We start from the raw sequence: 20,458 nt of genomic DNA on the forward strand, positions 1-20,458 counted from the left end.
AAACACATTTTTCTGTGGATATTTGAGCAAGTTGGGAGTATTTTCTTAAAGCTTTATATGTATCATTGACGTTTATTATCAGTTTACCATATTAACATTAAAAGAAATAGCATCTGTGTGTGTGTTATGGAAGTGTGGTGCAGTGTGGCTGGTGGAGACTGGCACCAATTCTATCTGTGCTTCCAGGGAGTGTGATGGAGGAGGGTGAGGAGATCTGCGCCCTGTAAACTGCTGCCGCACCACCACCATGAGCCACACCACCACCAGGGTAAGCATCACACACCACTGCTGCTCATCACCAATCACTGCTCTTCTTCATATAGCCACGCCCATCACTGTCTCATTATATAGTCACCTTCAGTAGACAAATAGCAGACCACTCACTTCCACTTCAGCAATTCAGGACTCCTATTCTGAAACATTTCTGTCCTGCTCTTCCACTGCTTTAAAAGGCCCTATTTAAAGCTATGGGGGTTTTTAAGGGTGTTTTTACAATTTCACAGACAGTTTAACAAGATTTCTACATCATAGTTGTAGTGAGAGAGCAAAGCGTTTCTGAATATGGGCCCAGATGACTTAGCACCGACAGAAATGTTGAGTGGAAGTGAGTGATGTTTGTTGCTTTCACTGTGTTTGGTGTGTTTTATCAATCTGAAGTTTGCTGATCTACTAACAAGCTAACAAAACCTGACACTTGGAAGGTTGTAAGCACACCAGATGACTTAGCACTGATGAAAATGTCCAGCCTACCAGTTGTCAGGAAACACACCAAACACCATAACAGTGAGAGGAGAATCTTACTCAGTTTCATGCCACCATTGTATCTCTCATCCACTCCATCAGTATTCATTGCTTACATCACTCATCACCTCTCATGATTACCCCATAACTGCCCATCTCCTCACCCATCACTTAACTCATCACCTTTCATCTCACTTCCCATCCATCACCATTACTCATCACCTCTCACTCACTGCCTCCTAACTAGTCACCTTTCCCTGTGGTACCTTGGAGTATAGACAGTGCCAGCAAGGGGAAGAGGTGACAGAAGGTGAGATCTGAGTTAGCATCTTAAAGTACAAGGCAAGAGCACATACAAGATAAGAAGAAAAGGAGCAGCTACAGTCATGGTCAACAGTTGCTACATTCACTCCCATTACCTTCTATGTTTTCCTTCAGTTGTAAGGCCTATAACCTGCTAATAGTCTCCTTGTGAAGCCTGACAAGTGACTGGCAGATATTCACCAGAACAGAAAGAGGACTTAACAATGTGAGACAATGCAAAACACAGTAACAAAAGTGAAGAGGATGGACATGAGGGAAGCAAAAACTGGGAGAGAGATTCATAAGCCATCCAGCCCCATGAGAATAACAATGCAAAATGAAAAATGTGGTATTGAATGAGAGTTACCATAAGACCTTTGCAACTAGGAAAAAGAAAAGAGAAGAGAACAGGATGTGGGTAGCGTATGAGGAGACTGCCAAGTAAACCTCCACCATTCCACTCACTCTCAGCAAGGAACACTCACCCTCACAAGGTCTAAATAAGTGTCATAAAGGTTTTCAAGGGTGTGCAATGACATGGATTGCAACTCACACAGAACAGAGGGAAAGTTCAAGAGGTAAATACAGTCTGGTGTGTGCCTGGTTCATAAAATTGTGTGATAGCAAACTGCAGAAAGGTAAAGGTTAGGAAGGGCAAGAGAGAGGACATCAGACTCAGCCATATATTTGTACTTGTCACCTGGAAATGTCATACTGCTATACTCTCTCTCTCTCTCTCTCTCTCTCTCTCTCTCTCTCTCTCTCTCTCTCTCTCTCTCTCTCTCTCTCTCTCTCTCTCTCTCTCTCTCTCTCTCTCTCTCTCTCTCTCTCTCTCTCTCTCTCACAGAATATTTCAGGGATTATTATATATGCTTGTGCCTATGAGTATTAGCTTCTTGAGAGAGAGAGAGAGAGAGAGAGAGAGAGAGAGAGAGAGAGAGAGAGAGAGAGAGAGAGAGAGAGAGAGAGAGAAGAGGAAGCATAAGAAGTAACAATCCTTTGATGTTAAGATAAGGTGATGATAAAACAATATGACTGTGTGGCATGTGTGTTAGTGTTCAGTGTAATGAAACCCATCCATGACATGAGAACAAGAAATTATTGAGTGGAATGTGTTTGTTATGTATTCCGAAGGTGTGTGTGGTAGGGGGTCTTTGTTTATTAGTTGATGGTATCAGTCGGTGTGTGCCTCTCAAGCCTGAAATTACTGGTGGCACATCCCCTTTGTGTTTCTTCTTCTCATCACCCCACCACCAAAGCCAGTGTGGTGGTGTGGTGAACTCTTGCCTTACTGTGATTGTGTACCCTGCTGCTCCCTCAGTTGCTTTCCCAGTCTGGAAGCTCCACCTTGCTGAGACTGGGAAGTGTATGGTAGCAGATAATGAGGATGGTGATAGACACTGAGGAGAGGATAAGAATGATAGTCTTGTGGCCAAAGAGGAGTGAGAAGGATAGTGGAGGATGAGATCTGCAGAGGATGATGACAGTAATGATAATGACAATAATTACCAGAGAAAACTGGTACACATTGCAACACAATATTAAGGAATTGCAAAAGAACTGGAGGATGAAAATGACAAGAAATATTGAAGGAAACTTATATATAAACATACACAATAAGATGGGGAGAAACCTTCATAGGAAAGAGGGATAAGCTAATGAGGAAAGGAACAATAGCAGAGGAAGGAGGAAAAAAAATTAAAGTAAGAATAAGAATGAAGGAAGTTCAAGGTATACTAATATCTATTTATATACTAGGCCAACAGTCCTTCATGAGGTGAGCCAGACAAAACACCACACACTCACACACACACTATTCACACTCTTAGCCCTGTTGGCCCCCAGTGGAAAGGGACAATCTCACGCCCCACTGTAATACACCCCAGGAGTCCAGGCACGGCACACCTGGCCACATAAGAAGTAGAGAAAAGAGATAGGAAGAGGAAGCAGGTTGTCAGTGTAGGTTTTTTCCTCATTTTCACATGTTTTGATGCAGAAACTGGAAAAAGAGGAGCCAGAGGAAGTGAAAAGTGTGAGAAGAAAACATGTAGATTTTCTAGTAAAGAATGGAAACCAGAAGGTGCTGTGATAAACGACCACTAGTGCATGTGATCCTGGGGTGGGAGGAGGGAAGGTGTGGCAGTGTTTGGGAGTTTGGGAGGGGAGAGGAAGCAAGACCAGGTGTTGATAGTGTTTGTCTTGCTCCACCTTCAGTTGTGTTGAGGCTCTAGTGTCGGGGAGGAGAGGCTTAAGTGATTCACCTCCAGACCCCCAACGTGAGTCACTTTTCTCACGATTCTGCCTGAGTGCCTGTTTACCTTGTGCCTGTCACTACACCTGCCTGTCCATCTACCTGTCTATTTGTTTGTCTGTCTGTTCATCTTTCTGTTTGGTGGTTTCATGTGCCTGTCCCATGTGTCTCCTCCCTGTGTTTCTCTCTCTCTCTCTCTCTCTCTCTCTCTCTCTCTCTCTCTCTCTCTCTCTCTCTCTCTCTCTCTCTCTCTCTCTCTCTCTCTCTCTCTCTCTCTCTCTCTCTCTCTCTCTCTCTCTCTCTCTCTCTCTCTCTCTCTCTCGTACCTATATCATGGTGAGTCAGAGTTGCCAGCTGTAATGGCAGCTGTTTTAATCACAGTACTGTTATCATTATTGATTGGTTGTGTAATGATGGTGGTGATGGTGGAATTGGCTGCAGTGATAGTGGCACTGGTGATGACGGAAGCAAGCAGCATCACCACCACTCTGCCACACCACCAGCCTCAGTGCATGCCAGTGTCTTTATCTCTCCAGGGAGGATCATAAGCTTCTTTAGTCCTGCAGTGCATGGAAGTCACACATCAATATGGATTCCACCCATGAAGATTCCTCTGTTAAAATGTCTCCTGAAATTATTCCCTCTATAATGAACTTCTTCATTATGACATTCAGATCTGACCTTTAAATTCTGTGCTAGTGGGGTCCATATTCTGAAATGCTTTGGTCTCTCACCATAGCTTTATTTTCAAGACCACAGAAATGCTTATCTGGGCTCTCATGAATGTTTTACAGTTAATAATGTATGTATCTTGTTAATCTGTCACTAGAAATGTGAAAAAAATCCTTAAAACCCATGTCCCTTCTACTAGAGCCTTTTGGAAGCAGTGGACGTTTGGCACAGAGGTGTTTCAGAATATGGTCCTTGGTTTCACTTGTGATGATTCTTGTGAAATTACAAGAAAAAAATTCTTCTTAACTTTAGCTATCTTATGATTTCTGGAAACTATTTTTAGGAAGGAATTGCAAATCTTGTGAGTGGAATGTTCTTGGGAAATTTACTTTGGGGAGAATTTATGTGATAGACAGTTGTGTGTGCTGCACCTTGTGATGACTGCAATGCCATCAGCTTGTCCCTGCACTCCTGGCCACCACCTGCTCATACACGTACACACACGCACAGCTGGATGCCTTCTAAAGTTCTGTGCTGCTTTGAGGTGGGAAAGAAAGTGTCTTTCTCTTACTCGTGTCATGTTTCCTGATATGGTGCCCTACTTGGCACTTTTATCTGTGTGTGTGTGTGTGTGTGTGTGTGTGTGTGTGTGTGTGTGTGTGTGTGTGTGTGTGTGTGTGTGTGTGTGTGTGTGTGTGTGTGTGTGTGTGTATTTCCCTAGTTGTGTTTTACAGGAAAAGAGGTATGCTGGTGCTGTCCTGTCTCCATATTATAAGCATCCAGCTTAACTTTAAATTAATGAATATTTGTTGCTTGTACCACTGTTTCATCTAAGTTGTTCCATATTTCTATGCTTCTATTTGGGAAACCATATTTCTTGACATCTCTTCTACTTGCTGTTTTCCTCAATTTCACTCCATGTCCTCTTGTATCTCTTGAGTCCCACACAAATAAGTCTTCTTTGTCAACTTGATCCTTACCCTTTAAAGCTCTGTATATAGCAATCAGGTCGCCTCTTTCTCTTGTGATGATGGAAGCTTCAGTCTCCTTAATCTTTCTTCATAGTTAAATCTCTCAAACTCGGTACCAATTTGGTTGCAGCTCTTTGGATCCTTTCTATTTTTCTTGTATGTGTGTGTGTGTGTGTGTGTGTGTGTGTGTGTGTGTGTGTGTGTGTGTGTGTGTGTGTGTGTGTGTGTGTGTGTGTGTGTGTGTGTTCCAGTACATGCTAAGAATGGAAGAAAGGGTTGCTGGTTTATTCATGGAGATGTAATGTCATGATTCCTCACCATCATGTTTGACTGATATATTTCAAGTACTGTTTTCATGGTATATTGTATATTTCCATCATCATGCAATATTATCATGTATTGTTAGGTTGTCATTTTTATTAATGATTTTACCATTCATGTCATTATTGTTTGTCACACATTTCACATTGGCAATGCTTGGTTTTTGTTGATGTGGAAGGTTTTTTCCCTCGTAAGGTTCATATTGCTAAGTTGTTAAAGAGAGGTGTGTGTTTGTGTGTGTGAGTGTGCATAAGTACATGTGTTGGTAGAATTCTACACTGGTTTATAAATCAAAACCACATAGCATACATATATTACACACAAACTACTCTATAGACCACCACCACTACCCATACTGATACAGATTCCCACATAATTATGTAGTTTCATTCCCTAAGGTGGTGGAGTTCCTCTGAGGAAATCTACAGAACTCATTGGCTCACCTATACCTTTACCTCTGGGGCTCAACCAAAACTGTCTCACATTCGTTCCTTGGTTATATTGGAGAGAGAAAATATATATTTGTTTGAACATTAATTTCTCACAGCTTATAACATAACTTCTGGCAATGAGAGAGAGAGAGAGAGAGAGAGAGAGAGAGAGAGAGAGAGAGAGAGAGAGAGAGAGAGAGAGAGAGAGAGAGAGAGAGAGAGAGAGAGATACCAAGCTCCATCTTCCTGCACTGTTGTGGCAGCAGAACAGTGAGGTAGCATGTATAATGGTGTGTCTCTTGGTGTTGTTTCATAAAGGAGTGGATAGTGACAGTAGTGATAATGGTGTTGCAGGAAAAGTGGGCCCCTGGTACGGCAGTGGTGGCACTGTACCCTTTCTTGGGGAACTCAACCGAAGACCTGCCCTTCGTCAAGATGGAGAGACTGACCATTGTGCACTCCACCAACGATCCCAACTGGGTGAAGGCACGCAACAGGGAGGCTGACGAGGGCATGATCCCAACTTCCTATGTGGTGCAGGAGTCCAAGAAGGAGGTGAAGCTAAACACCAGAGCGTGAGTGTCTCCTGAGCATTGTATAGAGAAAGAAAGTGGATAATTTGGATTTTTGCATGTTCCTCTCAAACACTGAATACTTCATTATCCACTAGAGTCATTCCTAGAATCTTTTTATGGTTCATAGTGTGAGAACCTGTGTTCCATGAAAGTAGAAAGTTTCATTCCCAAAGATTCCGTGCATTCTCCTTTGAATTGAATTCTTTTAAGAGAGAAGTAACAATACACATCAGAAACTTCCTTGGCATTCTCTTTTCACTACAGAACTATATTTAGTTAAAAACAGTTTAGCAAGTGCTTCCATTAGCACTGTGCTGTCAGATGTGCTAGATGTAAATGGAATGCACTCCTTGCCTAGGTGGTTCCATGGGAAGATCAGTCGAGATGAGGCTGAGGCGCTGCTGAACCCTCCTGAGGATGGCCTCTTCCTGGTGCGGGAGTCCACCAACTTCCCCGGCGACTATACGCTGTGTGTATGCTTCGAGGGAAAGGTGAGCTGTCTGCCTGTCTGCTTCATAACATTGGGAAAGGAGGCAGTGTGTGTGTGTGTGTGTGTGTGTGTGTGTAAATGTTTTTTTTTATTAATTTTGTTACATAGCATAACCTATGCACATAATATCTAATTTCCATATTCAAAATATCAAATGTTCTGTATTGAGAATTATTTCTTGATCATAAAATGAGAAGATCCGCAGAGAAAAGTCTCATTAGCAGACTCACTTAAACAAGATAACACTTTATTCCAGAAAAGAGAAGCAACAATATATATATATATATATATATATATATATATATATATATATATATATATATATATATATATATATATATATATATATATATATATATATATAAGTTGAATTTGCACACTAGATAGAAGGAAAGAGGTTATCTGCTGTATTTTTATATTACCTAGCTGTTATTAATCTACTTTTTGAATGATTATTATTGGCATCATCCAGTAGCTGTATAGGATGACATTGTGGCCCACACCCTTTATCTGAAGGGAATTGAGGAGGTAACTACAGTGAAAGTGAAAACAGCTGGAGTGGGTGTTCACATACCCTCATCTCTTACCCTCTCCCTCTGTCCCATGCAGGTGGAGCACTATAGAGTCATCTACAAGGACCACAAGCTCACCATAGATGAAGAGGAGTACTTTGAGGAACTGACTAAGCTGGTAGAGGTAAGTGGTGGCTACAATTGTCCACAGAGTGTAAGAAAAGTAGTTCTTTCCCGTTATCATTACAGTAGTGATTGCAAGGATGCAGCAGTGTATTACACTAAAAGGAAAAGTAAACTTATGACTTGTTTATGTTCCTATAAGGTACATTAGAATCTTTACATTGATGAGTTGTGTCATAACCTCACCGGTGATGTGAAGGTCATGGTAGATGAGATAGTGTCAGTTTGCCTGCACTGCTCATCAGAGGAATTATTGCTAGTCAGCATGTCACTCTGGTGAGGATGTAACAAAGCTGCTGCACAGAACACATTGAGGTAGCACAGCCACACAGAAAACTGCTGAAGGTGAATGAGGTGGCAGCTTCTTGTCTCCACATTCCTGAAAAAGAAATATGAGTGTATCCATAACACATGAACCACCAAATAATGCTGTGCCAGTCTTCACCTTTCTTGATATTCTTTATTACACAAATGCAAAGTTATATTATTTTTTTTATCAGAACTCTTTTCTTATAATCATTATTCAATAAAAAGAAAAATTCATGATTAGTTTCTGTGTGAATGTGACAGCTGGCAGTGTCTTGCACTCCACCCATAATCAAGAGGGGCAGGTGAGTGAGCAACCACACAGTGATGGAAGTGCCTCCACCCACTGCAGAATCATTCTGCATGTCAAATCATAATTTAAAGGGCAAAAAACAATATAAATACATAATGGTATCTGCAGTGCAGCATGCAAAACTGTGCAGGAAACTGTCATTTCTGAAGAGGCAGGATTGATTCCTAGGTCACCAGTTTCATTAGTAGTTACAGCCTGTTACAACTACAACATGAAATTACAATATAGTATTGTTGGGGATGAAACTATTTTTTAGCTGAGTGAGTGAGTCTGCCACTCACATGCACATTGAAGGCCATGCAGATTAGGAGGAACGCATCTGACACACAACTACTTCCACCACCAGGCTGTGGGTGTGCTGCCTTTCCTTCATGTACATGAGTGTTGCATTGTATTCCACAAAAGCTTGTAACTTAGTTACAATACAGATTTGAAAATGCAGGACTTTACTGAAAGAATCATTGTTGTGGTTTAATTCATATTGTACTTACACCAACATTCAATATCAACAGAAGATTACTTGTGTTTGTTACTGAGGTGCTGTGTTTTACTGCCCTTCCATCTACACTCTGTGACTGATTTGTAATCATGCACAATACAGTGTGTTTTGAGGCTTATGCCTTGCTTGCCTATTGTAGCATTATGTGGCTTGTACTTCCTGCCTCGATCAGCATCCTAACAAACAGTGTGTCTCGGCAGCATTACCAGCAGGACGCTGATGGTCTTTGCACTCAGCTGAAGCGATCCGTCCCCAAGCAGGGCAACCGTGAGTATGAGGTGGAGCCTGTCAAGGCATTTGAGGACGCTGGCTGGATCATCAACAAGGCAGACCTGCAGGTGATGTGACCTGCCTTGTTCTTGTCTAGCACTTTAGAATTTTGCTTTCTTTTAAAGACATTTTTATATAAGGGGATTGATTTCCATAATGTCTTATTTTTCTCATTTTTCATACCAAATAGAGAAACAATTCTGTCACATTATGCTTTGCATTTTTGCTAGGCAAGCAATCTAAAATACTCAGCTGTAGCCTCATATAATCCTGTTTCCTTGGTCTATGTATCTGATGTATGGTGTGATTTTGCAGCTGCTTGACTCTACCTGCATAGGGAAGGGTGAGTTTGGAGATGTGGTGCTGGGGGAGTGGAAGGGTAACAAAGTAGCTGTGAAGAGGCTCAAGGACAGCAGCAAGGCAGCACAGGGACTGCTGGATGAAGCTTGCCTCATGACGTGAGTGTTGACAACCTTTTGTCTCACCTGCCCTGACATATAGAAATAGTGAACAAATCTTGCTTCTCAAGAGTCACTGTCCTCATTCTCTTGATAGCAAAGAATTTGAAAAAATACAGCAGCTTTTACATGAATGAAAATCAAATGTTACCTTCACAACTTCTTAAAGACTGATTGAAGACTGACTACAACAGCCTCCAATCTCACTTTTCAGGAGTTTAAAACATCAGAATTTGGTGAATCTGCTTGGCCTTGTGTTTGACGACAACTGCATCCTGCTGGTGACGGAGTACATGAGCAAAGGTTCCCTGGTGGACTACCTGCGCTCCAGAGGCAGGCTGCACGTCACCAAGCGAGACCAGATCAACTTTGCCTGGTGAGTGATGCATCTAAAAGATGTTTTCTTCTACATCCTATTTCTGTTCCTCTTTCTTTTCTCTCTCCTATCCCTTTCTTTCCTTTCCTTGATGCTTTCCTCCACTATAGGCAGAGGGCAACCCTCTGTAAAGTATAAGGATAGAGTGTTGGAGTTTCTAAGAAAGTTGGGAGAGTGAGAGAACCAAAATATGCACAGTTGAAGTATAAATGAAATCTTTTCCACTGTCACTCTATCAAGGAAGTTCTTAGGAATAGATATCTGCATGCACTAATCAGGTTTATCAGCACAGTCACACTCTTCCCTATCTCTGTGCTCCCCTCTCTATCCGTATCTTCCCTCCCATATCCATATCTTCTTACAAGCTACTAACACTTCTGTCTATTGTTAATTTCTGTGTATCTGTATATTCTCTCTCTTACTAGCTCTTTCTCAAGTTTACAATTAGATACCTTTATAACTGTTCTTGCCCTTCCCACAGTGACACCTGTAATGGCATGGCATATCTCGAGTCACAGAAGGTGGTTCATCGAGACTTGGCAGCCCGAAACGTGCTCATCAGTGAGGAGGGCGTGGCCAAGGTGTGTGACTTTGGCCTGGCCCACGAGATGAAGGTCAAGCTGGATGGTGGAAAGTTTCCCATCAAGTGGACAGCACCAGAAGCTCTGAGACACAGTGTGAGTCCCTTGCTGTCCACTTTGTTGGTTCCCATTTCCAGGTTTCTTTCTTTCTCATCTCTGCAGCCATTCTACCAGCTCTGTTCAGTCTCTCCTCACTTTGACATCTTGGTTGTTGCATTCATTGATTCATACATCCATTCATACATGCTAGTTCATGAGGCATCTTATTGCATAAGAGGGCTCCAAATTTTTAGTGAAAACTTTGGAGCTAGCTTCACTAAATTAGATAACCCTCCTTAATGGTATACTTGTGTTAGAGAAGTGAGTAATTAGTAGAAGATTGTAGGATTATGGGAGTGGCCTTACAGTTAGGTGAACCAAGCCTTTCACAACTACTGAAGAAAAATTCTATAAGTTGTTTTGTATTCTGATAATCATATTTTGTATGCTATCACCTCTAATTAGAGTCAGAAATTACTGTTGAGAACATTTTCAATCTTTACAGAAATTTTCCAATAAGTCTGACATGTGGTCCTTTGGAATCCTTCTGTGGGAGATCTACTCATTTGGCAGAGTTCCTTATCCACGCATTGTGAGTATGAGTGATTGTTGTGATCTACTAAACACCACCCATGACACGGCCTGTTGTAAATAGTTAACATGCCTGTCTGGACACTGTCTGGTAAACATTTCTTTCTAAGCACTCTCCCTTGTGGAGATTAACGGAAACTTTCATTGTATCTGTTTTCTGATAAAGATGTACCTATTTACTCCCAAGATATAGTTGTCATAATGAGTTACTATGCACTGCTATCAGCTACATTACTGACGACTGTAATGAGGAGGATGTGATACCAGTGGAGAGCCAGGAAGTGAGTTATTATCAGTTGCCTTTCAACTATTCCAACTTCTTCAGTATATTGAAATGATTGCCTCTTTATCTTGCAGCCTCTAGCGGATGTGATGAAGCACGTTGAGAAAGGCTACCGCATGGAGGCCCCAGACTGCTGTCCTGCTGAGGTGTACCAGCTCATGAAGGAGGTGAGTGGAGGGTGGGTGCTCTTGTGACCAGTTGTTGATGGCATCCCTCATGAGACATCTTGACAACCATCATAAAGACCAAGGCATTAAAGAACAAGGAGTGAGGAACAAAGAATACATTACCAGATCTTCTCACATGCTTCCTTTATTACCTGCTCTTGGATTACTTTTCTCACTGTAAAAGACCTGTCAAAAAATTTAAGTTTAAAAAAAGAAATTTACCTATGGAGTAGGTTGACATCCCTTTGAAGGAGGATAGCTGTGGAAAAACACACACACACACACACACACACACACACACACACACACACACACACACACACACACACACACACACACACACACACACACACACATTCCCAAAAACTAAATAAAAAATAATTGACAAATATAATTATATTTCTTGAGTATTCCCCACATGTATGGGAGACTACAACTGTATGAAAAGGAGAAGACATACATCAAATACATTATAACTTAACCTGGCAGGTGCCAAAGATTGTCATATTTTTTTTCTTAATGCTGAATACTTTTTATTTTATGCATTATTTTTTGCATTTTATTTTTATTTTAAGTATTATATGCATACCAGTCTAGCTCAAGCCCTCATTTGTCTCAATAGTAAATCTGATGTACAGAACGCAGGCTTCTTTTGGTGAAAAACTGCATTGCCTTACCATGAGATATTCATGTGGTTTGGCTCAAGCAATCAGCACACATTCATCTTGCTCACATAATGCACAATGGTCTTGGAGGAGACACACTACTCAGCCCATGTGCAGCATCCATCCTGGCTGGCTAGCCAGTGGAAGCACACGAGACATGTTGATGCTTTACTTTCCATCCTTTAAAATTCTTCATGCTTTACCTCACTACCTATGTGCTTTTACTAGTTTTCTTACATTGATACAGCAAGATGAGTGACTCATAGTGATCAAGAAGCTGCTGATTGTTTATGTAACAGAAGAGAGTGTGCAGGCCGGAGAAGTGGACACAGTGTTGTCAAAAATCTACTTTTAATGATGACAATCTTTCTTCTTGAAGAGGATTTTATATTTATATGTCTTATTATTACAGTTTGTGTTCTATTCTTTTATTCTACTTTGATGTGATTCCAACATTTGATCTCCTTGATTATAACATTATGCTACAATAATTGTGGAGATTTTCATGAATACCAAATGGGAAACAATGCAGATTTTTTTTACAATAGTTACTTCTGAAAGTGGTTTTAAGTTTAATTTCCTTTAAGTAGCATTTTGTTGTGATTTCTTTATTTTGTTTTATTATGATAATGTTTACAGGAGTGTTGCCACTTGAGATTCTTATTGCAGAAAAATGCAGCTTTTGTTGTGCCTCTCAGAGTGTAATTATATATCAGTATAAATATAGCATGACTATATATTTTAAGCTATAAAAAAATCAAGAAGCCAAGAAAACATTATTTCCAGAGGCATTACAGTTTGAAAGCTGTACAATATTAAGTGGATTTTTATATTTCCATATATGTATATGCTCATATACAGACATGATACTTGGTAGGTTAAGAAACCATAAGAAACACCTTCAACTCACATCAGAGGTAAAGACAGACAAAAAAAAAGTACCAAAAAAAAAAAAAAATAGATAAAAGAATTAATAAAAACACAAAAGCACATAGAAAGAGTCTCCAACCAATACTAATGACAACAGCAATAACAACAAGATGTGCATTTCAGGCGTGGGATCTAGACCCTCAGAAGCGGCCAAGTTTCCATGAGGTGTCGAAGCGCCTGACTCAGCTGCACCTCACCACCCTGACATGACCAGGCCCGGGCGCCTAAGTGAATTCATATGGTGCCAATCATAGCTGAAGATGATAGCTCCAGTGTAGTGTTCAAGTTGTTGTAGCAAAGGAAATTATACGTATCATGCCAGTTAGGGTGTATGCATGTTTGTGTGCATGTGTGTGAGAGAGAGGGAGAGAAAGAGAGATCAAGTGATTGTAATGGAAGTAGTGGGATATCATTTTTCTTTGTTTCTTTTTTCCTATTTTGTATTTTTGTATCAGCGTCGCTCCAGCACACCCACCCCACCATGACGCTTTGCTGGACGCGGCTCCTTGTCACGTCAAAAATATAACAAAACAAAATACAAAAACTTGTCAGGTATTACAGCCCAGGACACCACCAGTCCCTCCACACCACCCCCCACACCCACCAGCCAGCCAGCCAGCAGCGCCCTGTTCATCCATCGTCATGTCCCAAGTGAGAGTGTTGTGTCCTCAGCACTGTCCGCATGCCTCAGTCCCCAGGCAATGGCAGGCTTGGTGGCTACATGCTGCTGCAGCATATAAGTTGGTGTTTCATGTCCAGGCCTCATGTTGCTTCCCGAGATGTGCAACATATCAATGTGTAACTCCTCATGCATTACGTTGAGGCCATTACTGGGTGCTTGTTCTCACATTCTCACATGCAATTGTTTGTGTGTGTGTGTGTGTGTGTGTGTGTGTGTGTGTGTGTGTGTGTGTGTGTGTGTGTGTGTGTGTCTGTCTTATTTTATAGAATGAGGAGGTTATATTGGATTGGGTTGAGCTCAGATGTGATGGGTTGGTTAGGGAGGGACAGGGTCCATGTGTGAAAAGTTATTTAGTGTTTTGTTTGTAGTTGTTTATTGTATGCTCTGTGGTATGAAATGTGGAGTGTAAGAGGCATTATGAGAGAAGCATGACAGAGGATGTTGTCAAAAAAGAGTGCATCAAGAGAGTACGTCATATGAGACATCATGAAAATATCATTGCATCAAAAAGTATAGTGTAAGATTATCACAAAATGCATCAAAAGTATAAATTTCATATGATCCAATGAAAAAAAAGGCATCAAAAAATGGTTCTGTTAAATGTGACATTGCTGAGAAGTTTGTATTTGCAGTTTGGGCCTTACAATATATTCTCAATTCTACATCTTCACACTACCAGGAGTTCACATCACTCCATAGCAGGAGCAGGAGCCTCCGTCCTCTACCTTTGTGGAAGAACATATCAAGCCTAGTACTCTTGTGCTCCAAGCTTTCCATTTGTTATAACTTTGTTCCTCGATCTGGGAACAAGAGAGTTAATATGCAAGTTGGACGTATAGTGAAGACACAATGACTGACAGTGCTGTGAGAAGCAGGTGTGTGTGTGTGTGTGTGTGTGTGTGTGTGTGTGTGTGTGTGTGTGTGTGTGTGTGTGTGTGTCACATGTGAGGAATGAAATTTTACATCTTTTCAGGTATGCAATTTTCTTTCAAGCTTTTGTCCCATGCAGTGTTGAGATGTTGCAGTCAAACAGTTTCAGACACTGCACTGGGACTGGTGTCCACCATATACTTAAATTCTTTAAAAAATTCATTTAAAATCATTATTCTAAAGTGTCATTCTCATGACCTTTTGTTATCATTAGCCTTTCATGCTTCCGCATAAGAAATAGAAGGAAAAGAATGAGGCTGTGAATTTTTATCACCTCCATATTTTCCTCAAATAAAGTTGGTTTTGTGCTCAGACTACCATGGTTAGTTGGGAATGAAGAAAGGTGTAGTGAGTCAACCACACATTTCTTTTGTCTCCTGGGTGCACTCTTGTGCCTGTCAGTCTAGGAACAAAAAGCTTTTTCTTAATTCATGGTCAGCTTTGAGACAAGTCTCTAACACTTTGTTTATGTTGGTGTTTGTTTTGTAGTGAGTTTAATGACTAGAATTGATGCTAATTCTTTATTGCACCTGAAAATGTCAGTTTTTTTTTATCATTAAAGCTTCATATTTTTCTGTGAATGTTGGTCATTCATCTTTGCATTTTCAAAATTTTATATTATCATAATTTTTGGAAATTTTTTTTGGTTTACTTCAAGCATTTTATATTCAACATTTTGTCAACACATCACTCCCAGTGTGTGTGTGTGTGTGTGTGTGTGTGTGTGTGTGTGTGTGTGTGTGTGTGTGTGTGTGCACCGCCATTCTCATAATATATGCATCATGTAACATCTTGATAACCCAGCATCATCTTAGGCATCAGGTAGTTTAGCATAGCCATAGCACTTAAAATGCTACAGTCATATGGAAAATATTTTCCTTCGTCCAGTAGGTTAAAGTACTAACAGGAATGTTAAGTCTTGGTGATAATTGCCAATAGCCTGACATGTATCTTCTCCTTAAGTGTGAGGTTTTGTATTTTATTCATCTTTTTTTTTCTTTTTTTTTTAAGATTTTTGGAAATATCCCAATAAGGGACAAAGGGATTTAAGAATAAAGATTCTAGTTCACTGTGGGTAGCAATGGCTGATGGCTGGCAGCAACTCATGCCAGCTATTGTCACAGCTGTCCTGATGTTGTGACCTTGTGCATATATTAGCTATCTATATCTGTCTATTCTGAAGTCTGTTCTTTAGCTTCCCCCAAAGAATAGTCAAAGCAGAAAAATTTTACATGCTTCTGTCCATGCATTTCAACATTTTGCACTCTCTCTCTCTCTCTCTCTCTCTCTCTCTCTCTCTCTCTCTCTCTCTCTCTCTCTCTCTCTCTCTCTCTCTCTCTCTCTCTCTCTCTCTCTCTCTCTCTCTCTCTCTCTCTCTCTCTCTCTCTCTCTCTCTCTCTCTCTCTCTCAAGTATTCCAGCCCTAATCTTTTCAAACATATAGTTTCATTCATACACTAGCTGCACCCTTCCACTGTTGCTTATTTGTGTATTTCACTTTCTATTAGGCATTAACATTACACACCCTTGTCTCCATCATAACCATTGGCTAGAGTACATCTGTGCTGTTCCAGAGCCTCTCAAACAAAATTCAGTCCTTACATCTTCTCTAGCTAGTGCTTCTTGGCTGGACAGAATGCCAATTAATCATATCAACCCTAGCTATATCCCCCTTTTATGCTGCTTTCTATTGCTATACTACTCTTCTTGTTCTCCAGTTTTAATTCATTTATATGAAAACATTTCCTCAATATGTCTCAATTTCACTCCTCTTACACATCAGTCAGTTTTCCGAATCTCATGAGAGATTAGCGACAGATGGCAAGTCTTGTATGATAATGATGTTTTAGGGAAGTGTGGGAACCTAGTAGGTCAGAAATAAAAAGCTAAGATAGAATGCAGATGGTCACAATGCTCTTATTGATTCTTAGAAAGCATACCAGTGGCATGAACCATGTGTGGCTTGAGGTGAGAAGAGTAACAGTCTTTTTTGGAAAGAAAGGCTCCCATGCCTTTTTTTTTTTTTTTTTTTTTTTTCTTCACCATTTATAGTAATAATTCTGCATCAATTTTAACCAAGCATCTTAATTGAACCTCGTCAGTTATGGTACTGCCACTGGACAGCATTTGGTTGTATCTTCTGTCATCACTAAGTATAATTTAGCCATTTTGTAATGCAAATCTTGTTCTGCTTTGTTTCCCATGGTGAAAGAAAAGTATCTTTTGACCTTTCCTTCAGTGATTGTTTTTGTTAGAAATATGCACTGTATGTATTTTCCATAATTTATGTATTGCATTGTGCAAGCCTAAAAGTTGATTAAAAATGAAACTGCTCAGCACATGGTGATGGCAATGATCAGAGTCCTCCCTGGAGTCACTGTGGGTTGTGGACTGTGCACAGCTCTGCCTCGCACTGCTAACGCTCTCTAATGCGGGAAACTGAGCTGTAAGAACAGTGTACTGAGTCAAGCAAGGAAGGTTGCCCAAGACTGCAGGCATTTTGAAAGTTCAGTAGAGTGTTTTGGTGAAATGTTATGGGGTTACTTATGGTTGAGACATAATCATTTATGACATTGAAACTTCAGTGAATGAGCCACATAGGAATGTCATCACTACATATTGGTAAACATAATGAAATTTGAAATTCTTACTGAAAGAAAGCTTTGACTTGTAGTACATTTTACTTGGTAATACCAAAATCATAGTGACTCAGGATGATCAGAAGTCAGAAATCAACATTAGATTCCTCTCAGTGATTCCCTTCCTCTTTCTTTTGTGATAACAGGAGGCTGATGCACTTCTGAAAGCCTCCAATTATTTTCAGGGAATTGGATATTGGCTGTAGATAATCTCATTAGTAATATGTTGCTGACAGTTTTGTTTTCTGTTTAGCTTGAAATACATTATTAAGTGTCCATACTATAATAAGTGGAAGCTGTTAAGTGTACATAGAAATACTATATTTTAGTGGAGTCCGAAAGAGAAGTTGGCAAACAGTCGGACTCGGTGGGCTTCCCGAATTGAGGATCCTGTGTCCTAGTGAAAGCCCTTGAAGGGGAGTCATGTTGCCCGGCAGAGGGTGCTGCAGAGTGCAGTAGGCTGATGGAAACCAACACTTGCCAGAAACTGATGCATGAAGACTACTGGTGTATGTTGGTAACAGAGTTATATTTATTTATATTTTTGATAATAAAGAAAAGTGCTTAACAAACATATACTGGTCACAGAACTCTTGATATGACCTCACTGATTATTTTGGTTCATACGTTTCCTGCCTCTTTGATATCATCTTGTTCATTGTCCACATGTGAGAGAAAGTGAGTGATCCTTGCAGTGCACGGTGCTTGCATACATGTGAGGCGAACCCGGACAAGTGGCTGTGTCTAGAATTGTGACTGTGTTGTGAATGGAAGTCTCTTGCGTTCATCAAGATGAATTTCAGGCCACAGGTGGTAAAATGAACGTGACACTATTTGCTCTGCTAGAATTAAATGTACTATACTAATTAATATGTTGATTGTAGGAAGTATGTTTTCCTCAATTTTTGAAGCACCAGGCAAGATATGTGTGATCAAGGTGGTACATAAATGTAAACTTACCTAAGGAAATAATTCCATGATATGTACATTAAGTCTTCCTAGGATGTTTGTTGCTTATCCAGGTTCTGAAGCTTGGGGCTTTTGGGAGCTTTTCTTTTATCTACACCATGTGAAGGCTGCCAATTGTATATTTCATCTGTGAGGCTTTACCTGTTATGGAGAGATTTCATCTAGTCCAATATGAAGGATTGGCAGAAGAACAGGATGACTGACTGCTTCAAGAGTTTTCTGTGAAGGACCTGCTTGCATATCTTTTTTAAAATGTAGTGACTTTTTCATTAAAATCAGTTGCTTAATTAGAACCATTTCTCAGAAGCAGGGGTATTAAATAAAGCTGTAATTGAGCAGAATTGTGAGGGTGTGATGCCTCCGTAGAGCATCAAGGACTTGTCTTGAAGGTTACAGTTGACTCGTGCAGGCTTGCACCTTGTCCTGCCTGGACAGAAACTTGAGTTGATTACTGAAGCTCAGTACAACTCAGAACCACTTTATATAAATGGTATTTAAAGTAAGATAATTATATATATGTAATACAGTCATCAGTAATTATTTTGAAAGTTGGGTTATTTGTGATTTCAGCAATTCATCAACTTCCAATGTTAAAGTTTGCAGCCTATTGTACAGTTATTGAGAATCTAGGCATCATGAGCACTTGTGGAAGCATTGCTAGGAAAGGTTTTTACATTTTGTACCAACTGACCAACTGTATTGTGAACGGATAGTTGGGTGGAATGCCACACTCTTAGTGACTACAGCAGTTGGTGGACTATATGTAGAGTGGCAATGTTAGGTCATGTTTTTTTTTATTTGACCTATGCTTCAAGGATGTTGCTGCCCATTTTTACATCAAGTTAAGTGATACAAGCTCATCCCTTGCTATCAGCCCTCACTGGAAAGATTCACTCACTACTGTGGGAGGGAGGAGTGCTGGCAATTGTGAACCGCCATTGAAAATTGAAAAAAATGTTAATATTACCCCTGTATTGGTCTTTTTGGTCCAGAACAGCATGTGGCTCATCAGTAGAACACACCTTGCTGGAATGTAATGTATTATACAGTTGAGGGATGTGTGTTATATAGTAGCAAGAAGCATCATGTAGGCAAACACACCACCTCCAACAAACTTTTGGTAAGAAGTATAGGGGTGCCTTTTTTTTTTTTTTTTTTTCTCTCTCTCCGATAGCAGTGGCGGTGTGCCTCCGGTAAGTGCTCGTCTAGCAGTGTGCTGGTCATTAGGTTTAGCCAGATGTCTGTAGTACAAGGTGGACAAAGAAAATAATATATGCTAATTAATATTTTGAAGGAGAGTGTACATTTTAGATGTAAACTGGTATATTGATGCATTTCATTTTGGATGTGGATCAGTTTTGTTAAAGCTTGAGAAATACTTTCGCTTCTTATGAGCAAATTAAAATTTTTGACATTTTATTTAATAGTTCTTAACTGGAGAACAATAAATTACATTACATTTTTTAAGAGATCTTTCCTTTATCTCCTTTTCCCAATTTGATTTCACATACATAACATAAATCATACATAAATCATGGTCAATATCTGGAGGGTGGGGTGAGGGTTAAACTAAGAGTTCCTTTTCTTTGATAAAGATTAAACAAGAGGAAGTAACAAGTAAGGAAAATCATGAATATCTAAACAAAACTTCAAACAGTAACCCTCAGAGACATAGAGAAGCCCGCAGGTTCATCAAAATATCTATCAGTGCAGTAACGCAATTCCCTAATTTAGATGTTCTTCCATTACACATCTGTTCTTTTCTACTGTGGCTTGTACCTTTCAAAATCAATTCTTCCATCACTCATAGATCTGTCCGACACACCTCCCACCTTATAATGTCAGCTCCCTGAACACAATCCCCTATGCTGCTTGCACACCTGATGGCTCTTGGTATTCCCATGGCTGTAGTTTAACTGTCTTCTCTTCCAGTCACTTTAATTTTCAACTGCCTTGCATATTTGGAGTCCTTATGATGGAATTATATGGTATTCTTTTTTATTTTTACATCTTTTATCTTTCCTCTTTTCTTGTTGTGTGCATGACTCCTAAATTATTTCTTCCTTTTCTCCTCTTAAGTCATTTCCCTAAGTCCATTTTTTAGTGAATTATTTTCAAGATTGGTTTTTTTTTGCTTGCCTATGTAAAAAACCTTTCAGTTTCTACTAGACTTCACAAATCATGTGGACATTACCAGCAAGTATTGATTCCTTCTGTTATTGCTGCTTTTGCTGCTGTCATAATGTTCTCACTTCACCTCATAACCTTAACTCATGATCCATCTGCTCATTTTTATCCATTTCCTTTCTAT

At 40.0% G+C, this 20,458-nt stretch overlaps 1 protein-coding gene and 1 long non-coding RNA gene across 13 annotated transcripts in view; one reads left to right on the forward strand and one right to left on the reverse strand.

Moving 5' to 3' along the window:
• Positions 1–19,614, forward strand: part of LOC135093246 (tyrosine-protein kinase CSK-like) — an 80,370-nt gene extending 60,756 nt beyond the window's left edge. For 10 of the 11 annotated variants that reach the window (XM_063992293.1, XM_063992294.1, XM_063992286.1 and 7 more), the window contains 11 exons: positions 187–268; positions 6,045–6,265; positions 6,624–6,756; positions 7,365–7,451; positions 8,769–8,906; positions 9,154–9,296; positions 9,511–9,672; positions 10,154–10,349; positions 10,798–10,884; positions 11,241–11,333; positions 13,052–19,614. In XM_063992293.1, the coding sequence (XP_063848363.1) occupies positions 248–268; positions 6,045–6,265; positions 6,624–6,756; positions 7,365–7,451; positions 8,769–8,906; positions 9,154–9,296; positions 9,511–9,672; positions 10,154–10,349; positions 10,798–10,884; positions 11,241–11,333; positions 13,052–13,138 (1,368 nt within the window). In that variant the 5' untranslated portion in view covers positions 187–247 and the 3' untranslated portion in view covers positions 13,139–19,614. Of the gene's footprint in view, positions 1–186; positions 269–3,258; positions 3,321–6,044; positions 6,266–6,623; positions 6,757–7,364; positions 7,452–8,768; positions 8,907–9,153; positions 9,297–9,510; positions 9,673–10,153; positions 10,350–10,797; positions 10,885–11,240; positions 11,334–13,051 lie in introns of all 11 variants that reach the window. The other variant, XM_063992297.1, reaches the window with a different exon arrangement.
• Positions 7,697–9,586, reverse strand: LOC135093248 (uncharacterized). 2 transcript variants are annotated; one of them, XR_010263268.1, is made up of 3 exons: positions 9,448–9,586; positions 9,168–9,328; positions 7,697–7,829 (listed from the first exon to the last, which is right to left on the reverse strand). It is a non-coding gene; the product is annotated as an uncharacterized LOC135093248 (long non-coding RNA). The 2 variants fall into 2 exon arrangements; XR_010263267.1 differs by having other exon boundaries at positions 9,168–9,323; positions 9,448–9,585.
• Positions 19,615–20,458: the final 844 nt, after the last annotated feature.

This window comes from Scylla paramamosain, chromosome 42 (assembly GCF_035594125.1).
Source record: "Scylla paramamosain isolate STU-SP2022 chromosome 42, ASM3559412v1, whole genome shotgun sequence".
NCBI lineage: Eukaryota > Metazoa > Arthropoda > Malacostraca > Decapoda > Portunidae > Scylla > Scylla paramamosain.